The sequence below is a fragment of the Oncorhynchus gorbuscha genome, linkage group LG02 (assembly GCF_021184085.1).
Source record: "Oncorhynchus gorbuscha isolate QuinsamMale2020 ecotype Even-year linkage group LG02, OgorEven_v1.0, whole genome shotgun sequence".
Taxonomy (NCBI): domain Eukaryota; kingdom Metazoa; phylum Chordata; class Actinopteri; order Salmoniformes; family Salmonidae; genus Oncorhynchus; species Oncorhynchus gorbuscha.
Genome location: NC_060174.1, coordinates 110,210,391 through 110,231,687, shown reverse-complemented (window position 1 = coordinate 110,231,687; position 21,297 = coordinate 110,210,391). Strand labels below are relative to the sequence as shown.

The 21,297-nt window shown below is 45.9% G+C and overlaps 2 protein-coding genes across 5 annotated transcripts in view; both read left to right on the top strand.

Annotated features, from left to right (window-relative positions):
- The window catches only part of LOC124015538 (cell adhesion molecule 2-like), a 946,327-nt gene that overhangs the window by 539,667 nt on the left and 385,363 nt on the right, over positions 1-21,297 (top strand). The window lies entirely within an intron of this gene.
- On the top strand, positions 7,302-16,485 carry LOC124015531 (importin subunit alpha-5-like). The gene is made up of 13 exons (XM_046330807.1): positions 7,302-7,512; positions 7,759-7,899; positions 8,816-8,901; positions 9,994-10,162; positions 11,169-11,268; positions 11,348-11,430; positions 12,061-12,147; positions 12,222-12,398; positions 12,659-12,715; positions 13,202-13,378; positions 15,626-15,808; positions 15,941-16,087; positions 16,321-16,485. Exons 1-13 carry the CDS (start codon positions 7,447-7,449, stop codon positions 16,414-16,416), a joined length of 1,569 nt encoding a protein of 522 aa, XP_046186763.1. The 5' UTR covers positions 7,302-7,446; the 3' UTR covers positions 16,417-16,485.

Genomic DNA, 21,297 nt, shown 5'->3' with positions numbered 1-21,297 from the left:
TATTATGGTACAGAGTCAGTGTGGAGGCTATATACAGGGTATTACGGTACAAAGTCAATGTGGAGGTTATATACAGGTTATTACGGTACAGAGTCAGTGTGGAGGCTATATACAGAGGGTACCGGTACAGGGTCAATGTGGAGGCTATATACAGGGGTACTGGTACAGAGTCAATGTGGAGGCTATATACAGGGGGTACCGGTACAGAGTCAATGTGGAGGCTATATACAGAGGGTACCGGTACAGACTCAATGTGGAGGCTATATACAGGGGTACCGGTACAGAGTCAATGTGGAGGCTATATACAGAGGGTACCAGTACAGAGTCAATGTGGAGGCTATATACAGGGTATTACGGTACAGAGTCAATGTGGAGGCTATATACAGGGGGTACCGGTACAGAGTCAATGTGGAGACAATATACAGGGGATACAGGTACAGAGTCAATGTGGAGGCTATATACAGGGTATTACGGTACAGAGTCAATGTGGAGGCTATATACAGGGTATTACGGTACAGAGTCAATGTGGAGGCTATATACAGAGGGTACCGGTACAGAGTCAATGTGGAGGCTATATACAGGGTATTACGGTACAGAGTCAATGTGGAGGCTATATACAGGGTATTACGGTACAGAGTCAATGTGGAGGCTATATACAGGGGGTACCGGTACAGAGTCAATGTGGAGGCTATATACAGGGGTACCAGTACAGAGTCAATGTGGAGACTATATACAGGGTATTACGGTACAGAGTCAATGTGGAGGCTATATACAGGGTATTACGGTACAGAGTCAGTGTGGAGGCTATATACAGGGTATTATGGTACAGAGTCAGTGTGGAGGCTATATACAGGGTATTACGGTACAGAGTCAATGTGGAGGCTATATACAGGGTATTACGGTACAGAGTCAGTGTGGAGGCTATATACAGGGTATTATGGTACAGAGTCAGTGTGGAGGCTATATACAGGGTATTACGGTACAGAGTCAATGTGGAGGCTATATACAGGGTATTACGGTACAGAGTCAATGTGGAGGCTATATACAGGGTATTACGGTACAGAGTCAGTGTGGAGGCTATATACAGGGTATTACGGTACAGAGTCAGTGTGGAGGCTATATACAGGGTATTACGGTACAGAGTCAATGTGGAGGCTATATACAGGGTATTACGGTACAGAGTCAGTGTGGAGGCTATATACAGGGTATTACGGTACAGAGTCAGTGTGGAGGCTATATACAGGGTATTACGGTACAGAGTCAGTGTGGAGGCTATATACAGGGTATTACGGTACAGAGTCAATGTGGAGGCTATATACAGGGTATTACGGTACAGAGTCAATGTGGAGGCTATATACAGGGTATTACGGTACAGAGTCAATGTGGAGGCTATATACAGGGGGTACCGGTACAGAGTCAATGTGGAGGCTATATACAGGGTATTACGGTACAGAGTCAATGTGGAGGCTATATACAGAGGGTACCGGTACAGAGTCAATGTGGAGGCTATATACAGGTGTTACGGTACAGAGTCAATGTGGAGGCTATATACAGGGGGTACCGGTACAGAGTCAATGTGGAGGCTATATACAGGGGTACCGGTACAGAGTCAATGTGGAGGCTATATACAGGGTATTACGGTACAGAGTCAATGTGGAGGCTATATACAGAGGGTACCGGTACAGAGTCAATGTGGAGGCTACATACAGGTGTTACGGTACAGAGTCAATGTGGAGGCTATATACAGGGTGTTACGGTACAGAGTCAATGTGGAGGCTACATACAGGTGTTACGGTACAGAGTCAATGTGGAGGCTATATACAGGGGGTACCGGTACAGAGTCAATGTGGAGGCTATATACAGGGGTACCGGTACAGAGTCAATGTGGAGGCTACACACAGAGGTTACTGGTGCAGACTCAATGTGGAGGCTATATACAGGGGTACCGGTACAGAGTCAATGTGGAGGCTACATACAGAGGGTACCGGTACAGAGTCAATGTGGAGGCTACATACAGAGGGTACTGGTGCAGAGTCAATGTGGAGGCTATATACAGGGGTACTGGTACAGAGTCAATGTGGAGGCTATATACAGGGGTACTGGTACAGAGTCAATGTGGAGGCTACATACAGGTGTTACGGTACAGAGTCAATGTGGAGGCTATATACAGGGTATTACGGTACAGAGTCAGTGTGGAGGCTATATACAGGGTATTATGGTACAGAGTCAGTGTGGAGGCTATATACAGGGTATTACGGTACAGAGTCAATGTGGAGGCTATATACAGGGTATTACGGTACAGAGTCAGTGTGGAGGCTGTATACAGGGTATTATGGTACAGAGTCAGTGTGGAGGCTACATACAGAGGGTACTGGTGCAGAGTCAATGTGGAGGCTATATACAGGGGTACTGGTACAGAGTCAATGTGGAGGCTATATACAGGGGTACTGGTACAGAGTCAATGTGGAGGCTACATACAGGTGTTACGGTACATAGTCAATGTGGAGGCTATATACAGGGGGTACCGGTACAGAGTCAATGTGGAGGCTATATACAGGGGTACCGGTACAGAGTCAATGTGGAGGCTACATACAGAGGGTACTGGTGCAGAGTCAATGTGGAGGCTATATACAGGGGCTACCGGTACCGAGTCAATGTGCTGAGGTACAGGTTAGTCGAGGTAGTATGTACATGTCGGTAGGGGCAAAGTGACTATGCATAGATAATAAACAGCGAGAAGCAGCAGTGTAAAAACAAAGGGGGTGTGAATGTAAATAGTCCGGGTGGCCATTTGATTAATTGTTCAGCAGTCTTATGGCTTTTGGACCTAGACTTGGCGCTCCTGTGCCGCTTGCCGTGTGGTATCAGAGAGAACAGTCTATCAATCAATCAAATGTATTTATAAAGCCCTTTTTACATCAGCCGATGTCACAAAGTGCTATACAGAAACCTAGCATTAAAACCACAAACAGCAAGCAATGCAGTTTTAGAAGCACAGTGGCTAGAAAAACTCCCTAGAAAGGAAGAAATCTAGGAAGAAACCTAGAGAGGAACCAGGCTCTGAGGGCTGGCCAGTCCTCTTCTGGTTGTTCGGGTGGAGATTATAACAGTACATGGCCAAGATGTTAAAAAATTCATAGATGACCAGCAGGGTCAAATAATAATAATCACAGTGGTTGTAGAGGGTGCAACAGGTCAGTACCTCAGGAGTAAATGTCAGTTGGCTTTTCACAGCCGAGTATTCAGAGTTCTCGACAGCAGGTGCGGGAGAGAGAGTGAGTCGAAAACAGCAGGTTCGTGACAAGGTAGCACGCCCGGTGAACAGGTCAGGGTTCCATAGCTGCAGGCAGAACAGTTGAAACTGGAGCAGCAGCACGACCAGGTGGACTGCGGACAGCAAGGAGTCCTCATGCCAGGTAGTCCTGAGGCATGGTCCTAGGGCTCAGGTCACCCAAGAAAAGAGAGAAAAGAGAGAAAGAGAGTGAGAGGGAGCATACTATATAAGACAGGAGAAATACTCCAGATGTAACAGACTGATCCTAGCCCCCCGACAAATAAACTATTGCAGCATAAATACTGGAGGCTGAGGCAGGAGGGGTTGGGAGCCACTGTGGCCCTGTACCGATGATACTCCTGTGTTGTTGCCTACTCTTACCACCTGGGGGCGGCCCGTAAGAAAGTCCAGGATCCAGTTGCAAAGGGAGGTGTTTAGTCCCAAAGTACATACCCTACATTATTCATCTCATATGCATACGTATGTACTGTACTCTATATCATCGACTGCATCCTTATGTAATACATGTATCACTAGCCACTTTAACTATGCCACTTTGTTTACATACTCATCTCATATGTATATACTGCACTCAATACCATCTACTGCATCTTGCCTATGCTGCTCTGTACCATCACTCATTCATATATCTTTATGTACATATTCTTTATCCCCTTACACTGTGTATAAGACAGTAGTTTTGGAATTGTTAGTTAGATTACTTGTTGGTTATTACTGCATTGTCGGAACTAGAAGCACAAGCATTTCGCTACACTCGCATTAACATCTGCTAACCATGTGTATGTGACAAATAACATTTGATTTGATTTGATTTGAAGCTATTTTGCACTTGGTGACCTCTGACTGTTTCATCCAAACATCGTTGGGGCCGACGTGGATAACAATATCGCTTTAGCCAGCACCATCTTCAGCGTAGCCTTACCGTCGGTAGCCCTGCCCCCTGGTAAACAGTGTATGATCGCTGGATGATTCGTTTTAAGTCTAATACTGCGGGTGATGGAGTCGCCAATGACTAGTTTGCCAGAGCTAATGGTGGGAGGCTTCGGCGTCTCAGACCCCGTAACGGGAGGAGTAGAGACCAGAGAAGACTCGGCCTCTGACTCCGACCCGCTGCTTAATGGGGAAAACAGGTTGAACGTTTCTGTCAGCTGAATGAGCGACACCGGTTGAGCGTTCCTACAGCATTTCCCTCCAGAAGCCATGAGAAAGTTGTCCGGCTGCAGGGACTGTGCTGGGGGATTTATACTACTACAGTACACTTCCCTCTACCCTCGTTCTGAACAGGGCTACTTCTTCATTACACAAAGGAAAAACATCAACCATTTTCTAAAGACTATTGACATCCAGTGGAAGCGATAGGAACTGCAAGCAACTGCCTTGAAAGAAAAAAGAGAGTGACCCCAAACCTGGATGGTTTGTCCTCTGGGTTTCGCCTGACAAATAAGTTCTGTTATACTCACAGACATCATTCAAACAGTTTTAGAAACTTCAGAGTGTTTTCTATCCTAATCTACTAATGATATGCATATCCTAGCTTCTGGGCCTGAGTAGCAGGCAGTTTACTTTGGGCACGCTTTCCATCCGGACATGAAAATACTGCCCCCTAGCCCGAAAAAGTTAGCTGGCTGGCCAGTTCAAATAATGACCAAATCATATAGCTGACAACGTCTTCACTTTAGCTAATTTGTATACATTGTTACAGGAAAATAATCTCACCACAAGATCAATATTTACAAGTTAATGGTGAGCCAATTACAGAAAATAGCTTAAAGTTGTGACGAAACAAAAGCAGGGTGAATGTTAGAGCTTGGACACTGTCTCGTTGGTGTAACAGTATAACTTTAGACCGTCCCCTCGCCCCGACCTGTTAGAGCTTGGACACTGTCTCGTTGGTGTAACAGTATAACTTTAGACCGTCCCCTCGCCCCGACCTGTTAGAGCTTGGACACTGTCTCGTTGGTGTAACAGACTTTACGTCCGTCCCCTCGCCCTGACCTGGGCGCGAACCAGGGACGCTCTGCACACATCCACAGTCACCCTCGAAGCATCGTTACCCATCGCTCCACAAAAGCCATGGCCCTTGCAGAGCAAGGAGAACCACTACTTCAAGGTCTCAGAGCAAGTGACGTCACCGATTGAAACACCACTAGCGCGCACCACCGCAAACTGGCTAGCCATTTCACTTTGGCTACACTCACCCCCCTTTTGACCTCGTTCTCTTTCCGCAGCAACCAGTGATCCGGGTCAACAGCATCAATGTAACAGTATAACTTTAGACCGTCCCCTCGCCCATACCCGGGCGCAAACCAGGGACCCTCTGCACACATCAACAACAGTCACCCTCGAAGCATCGTTAACCATCGCTCCACAAAAGCCGCGGCCGTTAGAGAGCAAGGGGAACCACTACTTCAAGGTCTCAGAGCAAGTGACGTCACCCATTGAAACGCCACTAGCGCGCACCACCGCTAACTAGCTAGCCATTTCACTTTGGCTACACTGGCCTAACAGTATATCATAATTTGACTTTGGTGCAGGTCATGTTGTTCTTCATATTACTGTGTCTGATAAACACACACTATATAAAATAAATGGTATGTTTATTTGTCACATGCACATGATACAGAAGGTGAAGACGGTACAGAGAAATTGTTACTTCCATAGGGTTCCATAGGGTATTTTGTTTAGACATGTAGCTAGCTAGCTAGCTAAACAATGAACCATAACCGGAACTCATAACATTACTAGCCTGCATGAATCTACAGGTAGCTAAAGCTAACCAACTATTAGCTAGCTAAGTTCAATGTTAGCTAGCTAGATAACATTGGGCTATAACTAGTAATGCAAATAGCTCTGAGATATGAATAATATTACTACACAGATCACATAATTAACGTTAGTTAGCATGCCAGCCAGCTAAGATTAGCTAGCTAACAGTATGCTTTAACTTGCAATGAATATGACCTTCTGACAAAATTAGAAACGTATAATATTTGAAAATAGGAGTAAGCTAGACTCTCTTAACTGTATACATGGATGAACGCTTCTCTCTCTCTGTCACGGATGCCATGGTTGCCCTTAGTTGTAATCAGGAGATATGTGTTTTATACAACAGCCTCCTGTGTTCTCTTTTTGACTCCCTCCGCATTTGCAATCAAAAGTCAGAATCTCCTTAGCTATCATACTCTGCTTCATAAAGGCATTTCACTGATTTCAAAACTCTGTCAGTTTCCTTCCTCTCCGGCTACTGAGTTAGGAAGGTCGCCTGTATCTTTGTAGTGACTGGGTGTATTCATACACCACCCAAAGCCTAATTATTAACTTCACCATGCTCAAATGGATATTCAACGTCTGCTATTTTTCATTTTTATACCTCTACCCAATCGGTTCTTGGCATTGAAAAACCTTGGTCTTTGTAGTTGAATCTGCACCCCACACATTCAATTTCATGTGCGATTTGTTGAGCACGTTTTGACTCCTGGACTTGTTTAGGCTCCTTACCATAACAAAGGTTTCAAGACATTTCAGTGCTACGTTTTTTATGAATACATTTTTTTTTTAGAATAATAACTTTGTGTGTAGATCAGTGACACAAAATCGAATTGTTTAATTCAAGCTATAACATGTGGGAAACGGGGTGTGAATACTTTCTGAAGGCACTGTATCAGAACACAGATCAAAATTGGTCACACGTTTACATTAGTTTCATCAACTGTTGTACAATATGATGCAAAACACAGACAAAAAACAGGATTTTGACTGTACTGGACCTTTAACACTGCGTTTGACTAGTAATATAGACTAGGTTTATGAAATACTTAAAACAGAGTATTGAGTTTGTAAATATAAGAAAAAGACACCGTTTCTCACAAAGAATGTGTTTGATATGGACCGGGTTGTGCACTAATGGGGCTTTCCATTGTTTTTCAAGCGGGATCTTTGCTCACCGGTGCCACTGGCGAGCTCAATCAAGCGCAACATTGGATTGACTGGGGAAAGAATTAGGAGGAGCGTCACTCTAAATCACCAGTATGGAGATGCACCTGTCATCCTTCTGAAGATGTATTTAAACTCCTGACAACCCTACAGGAGGCATTCGCCTGTTGTGCCTCAAAGAGAGAACTTTGTTCGTCTAAACTAACCCAACGGTCAACATGCCCACCACGAGTGCTACTGATGACCGTCTGAGCAAGTTCAAGAACAAGGGAAAAGAGCCGTCGGTAAGTCAGCTCCGTAGCCTCGACTTTGGTTCTCCAAGCTGCCCAGTTGAAGGTCCTTCCCTTTTGGTTTTTGTGCTGCGCTCTTTTTTCCACATTTCGGTTTTGGATCGTTTTCCCCCTCCAACTCCATTACGGGATGACAGCACCTATATCCTTCAATCGTAACGATTTTCCGAGAATTTAACGAGTTAAAAAAAGTTTTTAAAAAAGAAGCCTGGTTGTAGCCTGATGTCTTTTTGTCTGTAGAAGCTCCGTGAGCGGCGGATCGCGGAGTGCGTAGAGCTGCGTAAAGCCGCGAAGAACGAGAACTTCCTCAAGAGGAGGAACATTACCACTCTACCGGGGGATGCGGACCAGTCACCGGAGTTGAACACCGACAACCACGAGGTACATATTTGATGAGTTGTTACAGTAAAGGAATTTCTCTCCCAAATGACTATTCATTTTGCCTAGGCGGTGAAGTCTATGGACAAAGTGTGACCCAGGCTATCCGTATTTTGTCTCCACATTTAACGTTTTATCAACAAGTGGAGTACCAAACCCTTTCAAGTGACGGGATTGGTATTAGAGGATTTGAACTTTTTTGGGCATTGTGTGAAATGTTGAAATTGACTTATGACTTGAATGGTGTTTGTGCACGTGCTGAAACGTCTTGAGGAATCTAATTCATGGCTTGGTGGCAAACTACCTTAAAGTAATCACTAGTTAACAGTCATATTTGTGGCCTACAATCAAACCATGGCTAAGGGATGTTACGAGGAGTGCCTGGACACAGCCCTTAGCTGTGGTATATTGGCCATATATCACCAACCTCTGAGGTACCTTGGTATTAAACTGGGTACCAACATAATTAAACTAGTAAAAATACATGTTGTCATGCCCATTTTATATGGTCTGATATGCCATGGCTTTCAGCCAATCAGCATTCAGGGCTCGAGCCACCCAGTTTATAAATTATCTTGGCACCTCCAGGATGTTGGCTTATCAAAGATAAAACAGCATCCCAAATAACACCCTTCTGTACGTGGTTTACACCTTTAGCCTCTATGGACCCTGGTTAAAAGTCCACTAGTGGAGACTAGGGTGCCATTTGGGAAGCAGATCTGGTCGAGGTTGATCTATTTCAATTCAGGAAGTAACGTCAAATTCCTAAACCACATGTCAGAGTATTGTGGGTATTCTTTTATTTGAATGTCAGTTTACTGACTTGAAATTGACCCTGCATTGCTATTTAAAAGGAAATGACTCCACCTCTACAGGGCTATTTCTGTAGAATAGTATGGTTGTCATGCTTTGTCTCCAGGTGACTGCGATTACCATCGAGGAGGTTGTTGGCCATGTGAACAGTGACTGCAAGGAGAGACAGACCAGAGGATGTCAGGCTGCCAGGTAAGGTCCAGCATTGGGTTGGTTCCTTAGGTAATTGACCCTGACTTTGGTGTTTACCAGCAGCACTTACCAACTGACCTGCATGACTTCTTCTGGTTAACACTTTGGCAGCGGTCTCATTTCTAAACTGTTTTGATAAGTCTTTGCTGTGCATCTCGATTTAGACCAGTCAAATTCTGTTTTGAAGATGCGGTAAGGTCATAATCATGTCCACTGGCAAGAGAACACTGCACCTTTAACATTGATGTATTAGAAACAGTTAATGGCTTTGGGGAAGATACCATTTAACATTGATTTAGAAACAGTCAATGGCTGTGGGGAAGATACCATTTAACATTGATGAATTAGAAACAGTCAATGGCTGTGAGGAAGATACCATTTAACATTGATTTAGAAACAGTCAATGGCTGTGGGGAAGATACCATTTAACATTGATGAATTAGAAACAGTCAATGGCTGTGAGGAAGATACCATTTAACATTGATTTAGAAACAGTCAATGGCTGTGGGGAAGATACCATTTAACATTGATGAATTAGAAACAGTCAATGGCTGTGGGGAAGATACCATTTAACATTGATGAATTAGAAACAGTTAATGGCTGTGAGGAAGATACCATTTAACATTGATGATTTAGAAACAGTCAATGGCTGTGAGGAAGATACCATTTAACATTGATTTAGAAACAGTCAATGGCTGTGGGGAAGATACCATTTAACATTGATGAATTAGAAACAGTCAATGGCTTTGGAAGATACCATTTAACATTGATGAATTAGAAACAGTTAATGGCTGTGAGGAAGATACCATTTAACATTGATGATTTAGAAACAGTCAAAGGCTGTGAGGAAGATACCATTTAACATTGATGATTTAGAAACAGTCAATGGCTGTGAGGAAGATACCATTTAACATTGATGATTTAGAAACAGTTAATGGCTGTGGGGAAGATACCATTTAACATTGATGATTTAGAAACAGTCAATGGCTGTGGGGAAGATGCCATTTAACATTGATGATTTAGAAACAGTCAATGGCTGTGGGGAAGAGTGAGACCTGCAGGGACAAGGGGTAACTCACCCCCCCTCTGTAGGAAGCTGCTGTCCCGTGAGTGTAACCCCCCTCTAAAGGAGGTTGTGGAGGCAGGGCTGCTATCCAGATTTGTGGAGTTCCTAGGAAGGGATGATGACCCCAGTCTGCAGTTTGAAGCCGCCTGGGCTCTAACCAACATCGCCTCGGGGACCTCCTGGCACACACAACAGGTGCGTGCACACACAGCCCTGGGCTTTCACCATTGCTTCAGGTACACTGTGGAGTCACTCGGATAGCTGGGGCTCGGCTAACCTGGTGAGTCCCTCTCGGTGGTTAAAGCGTACTAGACTGAACAAAATATATAAACGCAACATGTAAAGTGTTGGTCCCATGTTTCATGAGCTGAAAGAAAAGATCCTGGAAGTCTTCTAGCTTACTTCTCAAATTTTGTGCACATAGTTGTTAACATCTGTTAGTGAGCTTTTCTCCTTTGGCAAGATATAATGTAAGGAAATGATCATGCAGTTTAATCAGCTTCTTGATATGCCACACCTGTCAGGTGTATAGTTTGTCAAGTAGCTGTTTAATCAGCATGATCATTACACCGGTGCACCTTGTGCTGGGGACAATAAAAGGCCACTGTAAAATGTGCTGTTTGTCACAACACAATGCCACATGTCTCAAGTTGAGGTGAGTGCAATTGGCATGCTGACTGCAGGAATGTCAACTAGAGCTGTTGCCAGAGAACTGAAGATTAATTTCTCTACCATAAGCCGCTCAATATCATTTTAGAGAATTTGGCAGTATGTCCAACCGGCTTCACAATGGCAGACCACATGTAAACGTGGCAGCCCAGGACTGCTTCACCTGGGGGGAAAAGTCTGAGACAGCCACCCTGACAGATGAAACTGAGTATCTAGCTAAAGTGCTTTTGTGGGGGGTGGGAAACACTCTGATTGGCTGGGCCACTGTCCAATCATGTGAAAGCCATAGGTACTACCGTTCCAATTGATTTCCTTATGAATTAACTCGGTCATGTTTTCAGTGTGTATATATCTCTTTCCAAACTGTTGCACTGCTCAGAAACCTCAGATGGCACAAGTGGTGCCAGCCTTTTAAACTACATTGTTTAGGGCTTGTAAGTAAACATTTACTACACCTGTTGTATTTGACCCATGTGATGTAGCCTTTGCTTGGCCTGGCTGTAGTTTACTGGTGTAATGTCTCCCTCTACAGGTGGTAGAGCATGGTGCAGTCCCAGCTTTCATATCTCTGCTGGCATCCCCCATGTTGCACATCAGTGAGCAGGCTGTCTGGGCCCTGGGTAACATAGCAGGTAACACCGAGCCCAGGAAACATGAGGTCCACTGTGCTTGAACAAAAGCCTACATGTTAAGACCGTTTCCTGTTTTCAGGTGATGGACCGGCGTATCGAGATACTCTGATAGAATGTAACGTGATCCCTGCTCTGCTGTCTAGAATCACCCCAGACACACCTGTAAGTTCACGTCCTCCTGTGGGGTCCTTAACGTCCTCCTGTGGGGTCCTTAACGTCCTCCTGTGGGGTCCTTAACGTCCTCCTGTGGGGTCCTTAACGTCCTCCTGTGGGGTCCTTAACGTCCTCCTGTAGGGTCCTTAACGTTATGGTTTGGCACCTGCCATGTTTGAACCAATTTTACATTCTGTTCCTTAACAAATTGTTTTCCTTCTGTACCCGTAAAATACAATTCTTAACGTCTTCTGACTCAAACTTTAAGATTACACAATTAGTGTGGCTCATGCAGCTTTTCTATGGAGTGGGCAAGCTATTTACTGTCATTGAAAATAATAATTTATTAACTGACTTGCCTAGTAAAATAAAGAGAGAATGGTCATGCTTTGGCCAGACGAGTAGGGAGCAAGATGCAGGTGAAGGAGGAGGAGGCTTGGCTTTAATGCAGGTCATAAGATGCCCAGTGCTGAATTAGGCCTGAGGAGATATTGTATTGACAGTAGTCAGACCCCTTGACTTATTCCACGTTCTGTTACATTACCGACGTATTCATTCTGTTCCTACCCTAAATTATAGAATATGGTCCCCCCCATTTTCAGTTTCCTGAACTGGTTACAATTCCTCTCTCCTCTCCAGGTGGGGTACCTTCGTAACTTGACATGGACCCTGTCTAACCTCTGTAGGAACAAGAACCCCTTCCCTCCCTTATCTGCTGTCCAACAGGTGACCTCCACAAACACACACTGTTGCACTTGGTTCTCTATTTCCTCATCTAGAAGTGTACACTTCCTCCCCAGGTGCTGCCTTCTCTGATTCAGCTCCTCCACCTGAGTGATCAGGATATCTTGAGTGATGCATGCTGGGCCGTCTCCTATCTGACTGATGGTGCCAACGACCGTATCGATATTGTGGTCCAGACCGGTATTGTTCCCCGTCTGGTGTCCCTCATGAGCTTTGAGGCGCTCACTGTGGTGGTAAATAAAGTTCTGGTTGTCTTTAAAAGACTAGTGCTCTGTTACTGTCAGAGGGACTGACTCGCTGTGGGGGGTGGGACTGACTCGCTGTGGGGGTGGGACTGACTCGCTGTGGGGGTGGGACTGACTCGCTGTGGGGGTGGGACTGACTCGCTGTGGGGGTGGGACTGACTCGCTGTGGGGGTGGGACTGACTCGCTGTGGCCACTCTAAAGGCCTGTGGTGTTCTAAACTAACTCTAGCTTCTCTCTCCCTCTCCAGACCCCAGCTCTGCGCTCCATAGGGAACATAGTGAGTGGCTCAGACGTCCAGACTCAGGTGACTAAACTATGGACTGATACACTTTAGCAGTTAGTGTTTGACCTGTAGTTGCTGTTCATCTCCTCAGCTCTTGGAATCTGTTTTGTCTGTGACCTTGACCAAGGCACTTATAATAATAATAATAATAATAATAATAATAATATGCCATTTAGCAGACTCTTTTATCCAAAGCGACTTACAGTCATGTGTGCATTGGCACAAAGCTGTTCCAGGGTGCTGTACTCTGGCTGACCCTGTAAAAACACATTTCACAGCACTTAGCCAGTGGTTTTATGGTTGCCTGTAAGCTTTAGCAGTGAACCAATATTCCCTTGCTGAGAATGTAATTCCATTGAACTGGCTACTACACTATGATTACAAAGCTTTGTCCATTTGTATTGCAGTTCATTAGGATACATTATTTTGATCCGGTGGCGAGAGGATACTGAACTACCTGTAAGCTTGATTTGAACTTTGTGACTTTAATACTTGTATTCCTGTCAGGTGGCCATTGACGCCGGGGTGCTGTCTGTCCTGCCTAGTTTAATGAGACACAGCAAACCCAGCGTTCAGAAGGAGGCAACCTGGGCCGTATCTAACATCGCTGCTGGTCCCGCTCAACAGATACAACAACTGCTCACCTGCGGCCTGCTGCCCCCGCTTATCGACCTGCTACGCCACGTTGGTGACCCCTCACTACACCTGCACACTAGCCAACTGATACAACAACTGCTCACCTGCGGCCTGCTGCCCCGCTTATCGACCTGCTACGCCACGTTGGTGACCCCTCACTACACCTGCACACTAGCCAACTGATACAACAACTGCTCACCTGCGGTCTGCTGCCCCCGCTTATCGACCTGCTACGCCACGTTGGTGACCCCTCTCCCTACACCTGCACACTAGCCAACTGATACAGCAACTGCTCACCTGCGGCCTGCTGCCCCGCTTATCGACCTGCTACGCCACGTTGGTGACCCCTCACTACACCTGCACACTAGCCAACTGATACAACTGCTCACCTGCGGCCTGCTGCCCCCACTTATCGACCTGCTACGCAACGTTGGTGACCCCTCTCCCTACACCTGCACACTAGCCAACTGATACAGCAGAGACTCACCTTTTTCAAACTTCTCCTTCGGAACCCCCAGATGTTACAATGTCTTTGTAGCCCTGAACTAGAACACCTTAATCAAGGGCTTGGTGATTGGTTGACAAGTTGTATCAGATGAGTTCTGGAACGGCTGGCTGGGGGTCCTGGAGGAGAGGTTTGGGAACCACTAGTCTACCGCCTGCACTTATAGACCAGAGGTGTCCTACGAAGCAGGTTCAAGTTCACAGAAGTTAGCTGGCTGAGTTTCAACACTGGATAAAAGGTCATACAAATGCTGCCGACCTTTTTAGCCAGGTACATGTCTATGGCAACGAATCCTTTACAACATCTCCACTTACCCTGAATGAAGTGTCTGAGTAATTAGTTGAGGACCAAGTCAGATTCCCTCCCCTTCAAAGACTTATCGCTTTCATTTGATGACTAAAAATATTTAATTGTTGTGAAATAGTTCAACTAAAATGTTTTAAAGCCTCATGCACAGTAACACTTTTGTAAGACATAATAAAATGTATTGACAGGAGTGGGAGGTTTGTCCATTCGTAAGCTCAAGTCAGCATTAACAATCTGTAATGGACTAACTTCTAAAAGCCTCACTTTAGTTTTGATGTTTCAGCATTCGACTAGCCTTGTGGGACGTGTAGTTACAACCTGCAAGAGGCAATAGCCACATCATAGTACTGATGAACCCTGGAATGTGAAGCTGGCTAGGTCGCGGTACTGATGAACCCTGGAATGTGAAGCTGGCTAGGTCGCGGTACTGATGAACCCTGGAATGTGACGCTGGCTAGGTCGCGGTACTGATGAACCCTGGAATGTGAAGCTGGCTGGGTCGCGGTACTGATGAACCCTGGAATGTGACGCTGGCTAGGTCGCGGTACTGATGAACCCTGGAATGTGAAGCTGGCTAGGTCGCGGTACTGATGAACCCTGGAATGTGACGCTGGCTAGGTCGCGGTACTGATGAACCCTGGAATGTGACGCTGGCTAGGTCGCGGTACTGATGAACCCTGGAATGTGACGCTGGCTAGGTCGCGGTACTGATGAACCCTGGAATGTGACGCTGGCTAGGTCGCGGTACTGATGAACCCTGGAATGTGACGCTGGCTAGGTCGCGGTACTGATGAACCCTGGAATGTGAAGCTGGCTAGGTCGCGGTACTGATGAACCCTGGAATGTGACGCTGGCTAGGTCGCGGTACTGATGAACCCTGGAATGTGAAGCTGGCTAGGTCGCGGTACTGATGAACCCTGGAATGTGACGCTGGCTAGGTCGCGGTACTGATGAACCCTGGAATGTGACGCTGGCTAGGTCGCGGTACTGATGAACCCTGGAATGTGACGCTGGCTAGGTCGCGGTACTGATGAACCCTGGAATGTGACGATGAACCCTGGGCTAGGTGGCTAGGCGGTACTGATGAACCCTGGAATGTGACGCTGGCTAGGTCGCGGTACTGATGAACCCTGGAATGTGACGCTGGCTAGGTCGCGGTACTGATGAACCCTGGAATGTGACGCTGGCTAGGTCGCGGTACTGATGAACACTGGAATGTGACGCTGGCTAGGTCGCGGTACTGATGAACCCTGGAATGTGACGCTGGCTAGCTGTAGATCTACTCAGGGTTTAACTTGTACAGGAGGATACCGCTATGTAATGGTAGTTAAACACCACTTGCTCCACATTAGATGTGCTCACAGGTGGCAATTTGGACATTACTGTAAAGGGCATAGACACTTACCCCGTTTCTCAGTGACTGATGCAGTGTGGGTCACGACTAACCACCCCAGTCTAATCCTCTATATCTGGTGTTTTCCCAGGGGGACTTTAAGACTCAGCGGGAGGCGGTGTGGGCCATAACTAACTTCACCAGCGGGGGCACTGTAGAGCAAGTTATCCAACTGGTCCAATCAGGAGGCCTGGAGGCCATCCTCAACCTACTGACTGTCAAAGACTCCAAGACCATCCTTGTCATATTGGACGCCATCAACAACCTCTTCATGGTGAGACACCTAGTCATTGCTGCTACTTTTAAAGTTTAGGGGGTGACCCACTTTCTCTCCCAGGCAGTGGAGAAGCAGTTTGAGGACCTACCTTGTAAAACCTCACTATGTTCTCATGCCCTCTTGTTCCAGGCAGCGGAGAAGATGGGTGAGACTGATAAGCTGTGTCTACTGGTTGAGGAGTTGGGAGGCCTGGATAAGATTGAGATGCTGCAGAACCATGAGAATGACACCGTGTACCGTACTGCCCAGGCACTCATAGAGAAGTTCTTCACTGATGTCAGTAAATATGACCTGGAAGTAGTCTCTGTCTGAAGTGTTGAAGCAGTCAAGTCCTTGATCCATCCTCCCCTCGGTGCAATGCTACTCTTGGAGGCAATTAGCTTTTGCTTGAGAATTCATTGAGTTGACTGCTTTTACACTTCAGACACTAGAACAATCTTATTGCATTTACAATGTGTAGTTTTAAAATCGACTTGATCAGGTGAGTCTAACATCTTGCCATGTCCCAGGAGGAGCCTGAGGGTCTGCAGACTGAAGCCACGGAAGCCACTGACACAACCTTTGCCTTCAAGACCCAGGATGTGCAGAAGACCTTCCGGTTTTAATCATCCCACAGGATGTCCAGTGTCAAAATACAACATGATTTTGGAATATTAATAAATATATTTTTTGCACTTTTGGTCCAGCTGATTAGTTTATCAACTCCACTGTAATGTTTCATTGTTTACTAGGGTGGTATCAGATTCATACCCATCTGGGGGGGGGGATATTACAGGCAGCACACATGGTGCTAATTCATACCAAATGTAGCACATTGTCAGGAGGTATTGACTTCTGTAACTAAACCTTGATCTCAAGCCACTTATCTGGCAAGTTAACATAGTTGGCGCATGTCTACTTACCTTGGTTAACTTAGTTTTAAGAGTTGGGCCGGTAACAACCGTCGTTTGACTTGTGCCCCTACTAGGTGAGAAATCAGATGCTCCCTTCAGCAAATTATATAAATGTAGCATGCACCCCCTGAGCTTCTGGGTGGCACGACCCCCTCCCAAATTATATAAATAGCATGCACCCCCTGAGCTGGGTGGCACAACCCCCTCCAAAATTATATAAATAGCATGCACCCCCTCCCAAATTATATAAATAGCATGCACCCCCTGAGCTTCTGGGTGGCGCAACCCCATCCCAACTTATATAAATAGCTTGCACCCCTTGAGCTTCTGGGTGGCACAACCCCTCCCAAATTATATAAATAGCTTGCACCCCTGAGCTTCTGGGTGGCGCAACCCCCTCCCAAATTATATAAATAGCTTGCACCCACTAAGCTTCTGGGTGGCGCAACCCCTCCCAAATTATATAAATGTAGCATGCACCCCCTGAGCTTCTGGGTGGCACAACCCCCTCCCAAATTATATAAATGTAGCATGCACCCCCTGAGCTTCTGGGTGGCACAACCCCCTCCCAACTTTAATCATACCCTGTTACATGATCTCTTGCACAATCCCATTTGAATACTATTGACGAGCTACTTTGGTTATGGCCATTCCCTACAGGCTGTTTTCAAATTAAAGTTCAATTGAGCTGACTTGCTTTCCCATTTTAATGCAGGAACCCTGAACACCGGTACATTTCACTGGTGCAGATCTCTCTGTTAATGGTAAAAACCTGGTTAGGGGTAAGTGTCACAGTGGTGCTTATTGGAACTATTGGCACAGTTCTTGATATTTGTTGGTCAATTCAGAATGTAATATCTAACAGAAGCATGGTCTTCAAATCTACCAATCATGGAACATATTGAAAGCTTCTGTTCTTCCAACGGAACGATGGGGAATTATTGAACGGAAACATCGGCTGTATTGATGCGTTAGCAACGTTTTCAAACCAACTGTTTCTGGGAGTCCGTTTTCAAACCAACGGTTTCTGGTAGTCCGTTTTCAAACCAACGGTTTCTGGGAGTCCGTTTTCAAACCAACGGTTTCTGGGAGTCCGTTTTCAAACCAACAGTTTCTGGGAGTCCGTTTTCAAACCAACGGTTTCTGGGAGTCCGTTTTCAAACCAATGGTTTCTGGGAGTCTGTTTGGTGCTTAGGGAGTATGACCAAGATGGCATTTATTCAGCCATTTCCCAACCTCTATACATCAGGGGTAGGCAATTTTGGCTCGAGGGCCACATTTGGCGTTACAATTTGTTCAAAAGCAATTCGCAGGCCAGAAAGGCGACGCCATTTACTGTGTAGGTCCATTATAATGGGCATCTAGTTCCACACTCGTGGCCTGGAGTCCAGCGGGCTGAATTGGCTCGCCTGCATTAGATGGAACATCGTTTTATATGGATGAGAACCGAGCCATAGATGGCTAACAGACCGTTGTCCTTAATGTTCAGATGAGGTGGAAGTTGGGTGTTTTTATACAGACACCCTGGCTAGCTCATGGCCTTGGAGAATACTGCAAAGCACGATCAAGGAGTTCTTAAATTATCGTTCATGGGGGTTCATTAAAGCTAAACCTGGATGTGTATTTCTGGGTGAACCAAGTAGACTTTTCTTTCTAAAAACTGAAGTTAGTACCTTCAAAGTATTCAGACCCCTTTCTCCACATTTTGTTACGGCCTTGTTCAAAAATGGATAAAGTAGGTTTTTTTTGTTCCCTCCCTCAGTCTACACAACACCCCATAATGACAGCAAAAACATTACAGTCCCAGTTAAGTATGGACACACCTATTGGACATTGTAGAATAACAGTGAAGACTATGAAATGACACCTATGGAATCCTGTAGTAACCAAAAAAGTGTTAAACAAATAAAAATATATTTTAGATTCTTCAGGCAGAAGTTTGCATCCTGTAGCTCCAACTCCAAAAAGTTCTGGGACACTGTGAAGTCCATGGAGAACAAGAGCACCTCCTCCCAGCTGCCCACTGCACTGAGGCTAGGAAACACGGTCTCCACCGATAAATCCATGATTATCGAAAACTTTAATAAGCACTTCTCAACGGCTGGCCATGCCTTCCGCCTGGCTACTCCAACCTCGGCCAACAGCTCCGCCCCCGTAGCTCCTCACCCAAGCCTCTCCAGGTTCTCCTTTACCCAAATCCAGATAGCAGATGTTCTGAAAGAGCTGCAAAACCTGGACCCGTACAAATCAGCTGGGCTTGACAATCTGGACCCGCTATTTCTGAAACTATCTGCCGCCATTGTCGCAACCCCTATTACCAGCCTGTTCAACCTCTCTTTCATATCGTCTGAGATCCCCAAGGATTGAAAGCTGCCGCAGTCATCTCCCTCTTCAAAGGGGGAGACACCCTGGACCCAAACTGTTACAGACCTATATCCATCCTGCCCTGCCTATCTAAGGTCTTCGAAAGCCAAGTCAACAAACAGGTCACTGACCATCTCGAATCCCACCGTACCTTCTCCGCTGTGCAATCTGGTTTCCGAGCCGGTCACGGGTGCACCTCAGCCACACTCAAGGTACTAAACGATATCATAACCGCCATCGATAAAAGACAGTACTGTGCAGCCGTCTTCATCGACCTCGCCAAGGCTTTCGACTCTGTCAATCACCATATTCTTATCGGCAGACTCAACAGCCTCGGTTTTTCGGATGACTGCCTTGCCTGGTTCACCAATTACTTTGCAGACAGAGTTCAGTGTGTCAAATCGGAGGGCATGCTGTCCGGTCCTCTGGCAGTCTCTATGGGGTGCCACAGGGTTCAATTCTCGGGCCGACTCTTTTCTCTGTGTATATCAATGATGTTGCTCTTGCTGCGGGCGATTCCCTGATCCACCTCTACGCAGACGACACCATTCTATATACTTTCGGCCCGTCATTGGACACTGTGCTATCTAACCTCCAAACGAGCTTCAATGCCATACAGCACTCCTTCCGTGGCCTCCAACTGCTCTTAAACGCGAGTAAAACCAAATGCATGCTTTTCAACCGATCGCTGCCTGCACCCGCATGCCCGACTAGCATCACCACCCTGGATGGTTCCGACCTTGAATATGTGGACATCTATAAGTACCTAGGTGTCTGGCTAGACTGCAAACTCTCCTTCCAGACCCACATCAAACATCTCCAATCGAAAATCAAATCAAGAGTCGGCTTTCTATTCCGCAACAAAGCCTCCTTCACTCACTCTGCCAAGCTTACCCTAGTAAAACTGACTATCCTACCGATCCTCGACTTCGGCGATGTCATCTACAAAATGGCTTCCAACACTCTACTCAGCAAACTGGATGCAGTCTATCACAGTGCCATCCGTTTTGTCACTAAAGCACCTTATACCACCCACCACTGCGACTTGTATGCTCTAGTCGGCTGGCCCTCACTACATATTCGTCGCCAGACCCACTGGCTCCAGGTCATCTACAAGTCCATGCTAGGTAAAGCTCCGCCTTATCTCAGTTCACTGGTCACGATGGCAACACCCATCCGTAGCACGCGCTCCAGCAGGTGTATCTCACTGATCATCCCTAAAGCCAACACATCATTTGGCCGCCTTTCGTTCCAGTACACTGCTGCCTGTGACTGGAACGAATTGCAAAAATCGCTGAAGTTGGAGACTTTTATCTCCCTCACCAACTTCAAACATCAGCTATCCGAGCAGCTAACCGATCGCTGCAGCTGTACATAGTCTATAGGAAAACAGCCCACCCATTTTCACCTACCTCATTCCCATACTGTTTTTATACTGTTTTTATTTATTTATTTTTCTGCTCTTTTGCACACCAATATCTCTACCTGTACATGACCATCTGATCATTTATCACTCCAGTGTTAATCTGCAAAATTGTATTATTCGCCTACCTCCTCATGCCTTTTGCACACATTGTATATAGACTGCCCATTTTTTCTACTGTGTTATTGACTTGTTAATTGTTTATTCCATGTGTAACTCTGTGTTGTCTGTTCACACTGCTATGCTTTATCTTGGCCAGGTCGCATTTGCAAATGAGAACTTGTTCTCAACTAGCCTACCTGGTTAAATAAAGGTGAAATAAAAATAAATAAAATAAAAATCTGTTCAGCTACACTGCGTCTCACGAAGACACTACTGTTGGAACCAAAAATCTATCATTTGGACTCATCAGACCCAAGGACAGATTTCTACCGGTCTAATGTCCATTGCACGTGTTTCTTGGCCCAAGCAAGTCTCGTCTCATTATTGGTGTCCTTTAGGGCTCCCGAGTGGCGCAGCGTTCTAAGTCACTACATCTTAGAGCGAGAGGCATCACTACAGACCCTGGGTCGAATCCAGACAGAATCACACCCGGCCGTGATTGGGAGTCCCATAAGGAGGTGTATAATTGGCCCAGCATCGTCCGGGTTTGGCCGGTGTAGTTCGTAATTGTAAATAAGAATATGTTCTTACCTGACTTGCCTAGTTAAATAAAGGTAACATGTTTTTTTTATAGTAGTGGTTTCTTTGCAGCAATTTGACCATGAAGGCCTGATTCACACAGTCTCCTCTGAACAGTTGATGTT

Bases quoted from the DNA above. Each gene is read 5' to 3' on its own strand.
- LOC124015531 (XM_046330807.1), top strand. From the start codon at position 7,447: ATGCCCACCACGAGTGCTACTGATGACCGTCTGAGCAAGTTCAAGAAC. The intron at 7,513-7,758 runs GTAAGTCAGCTC...TTTTGTCTGTAG, and splicing joins ACAAGGGAAAAGAGCCGTCG to AAGCTCCGTGAGCGGCGGAT. The intron at 16,088-16,320 runs GTCAGTAAATAT...GCCATGTCCCAG, and splicing joins TAGAGAAGTTCTTCACTGAT to GAGGAGCCTGAGGGTCTGCA.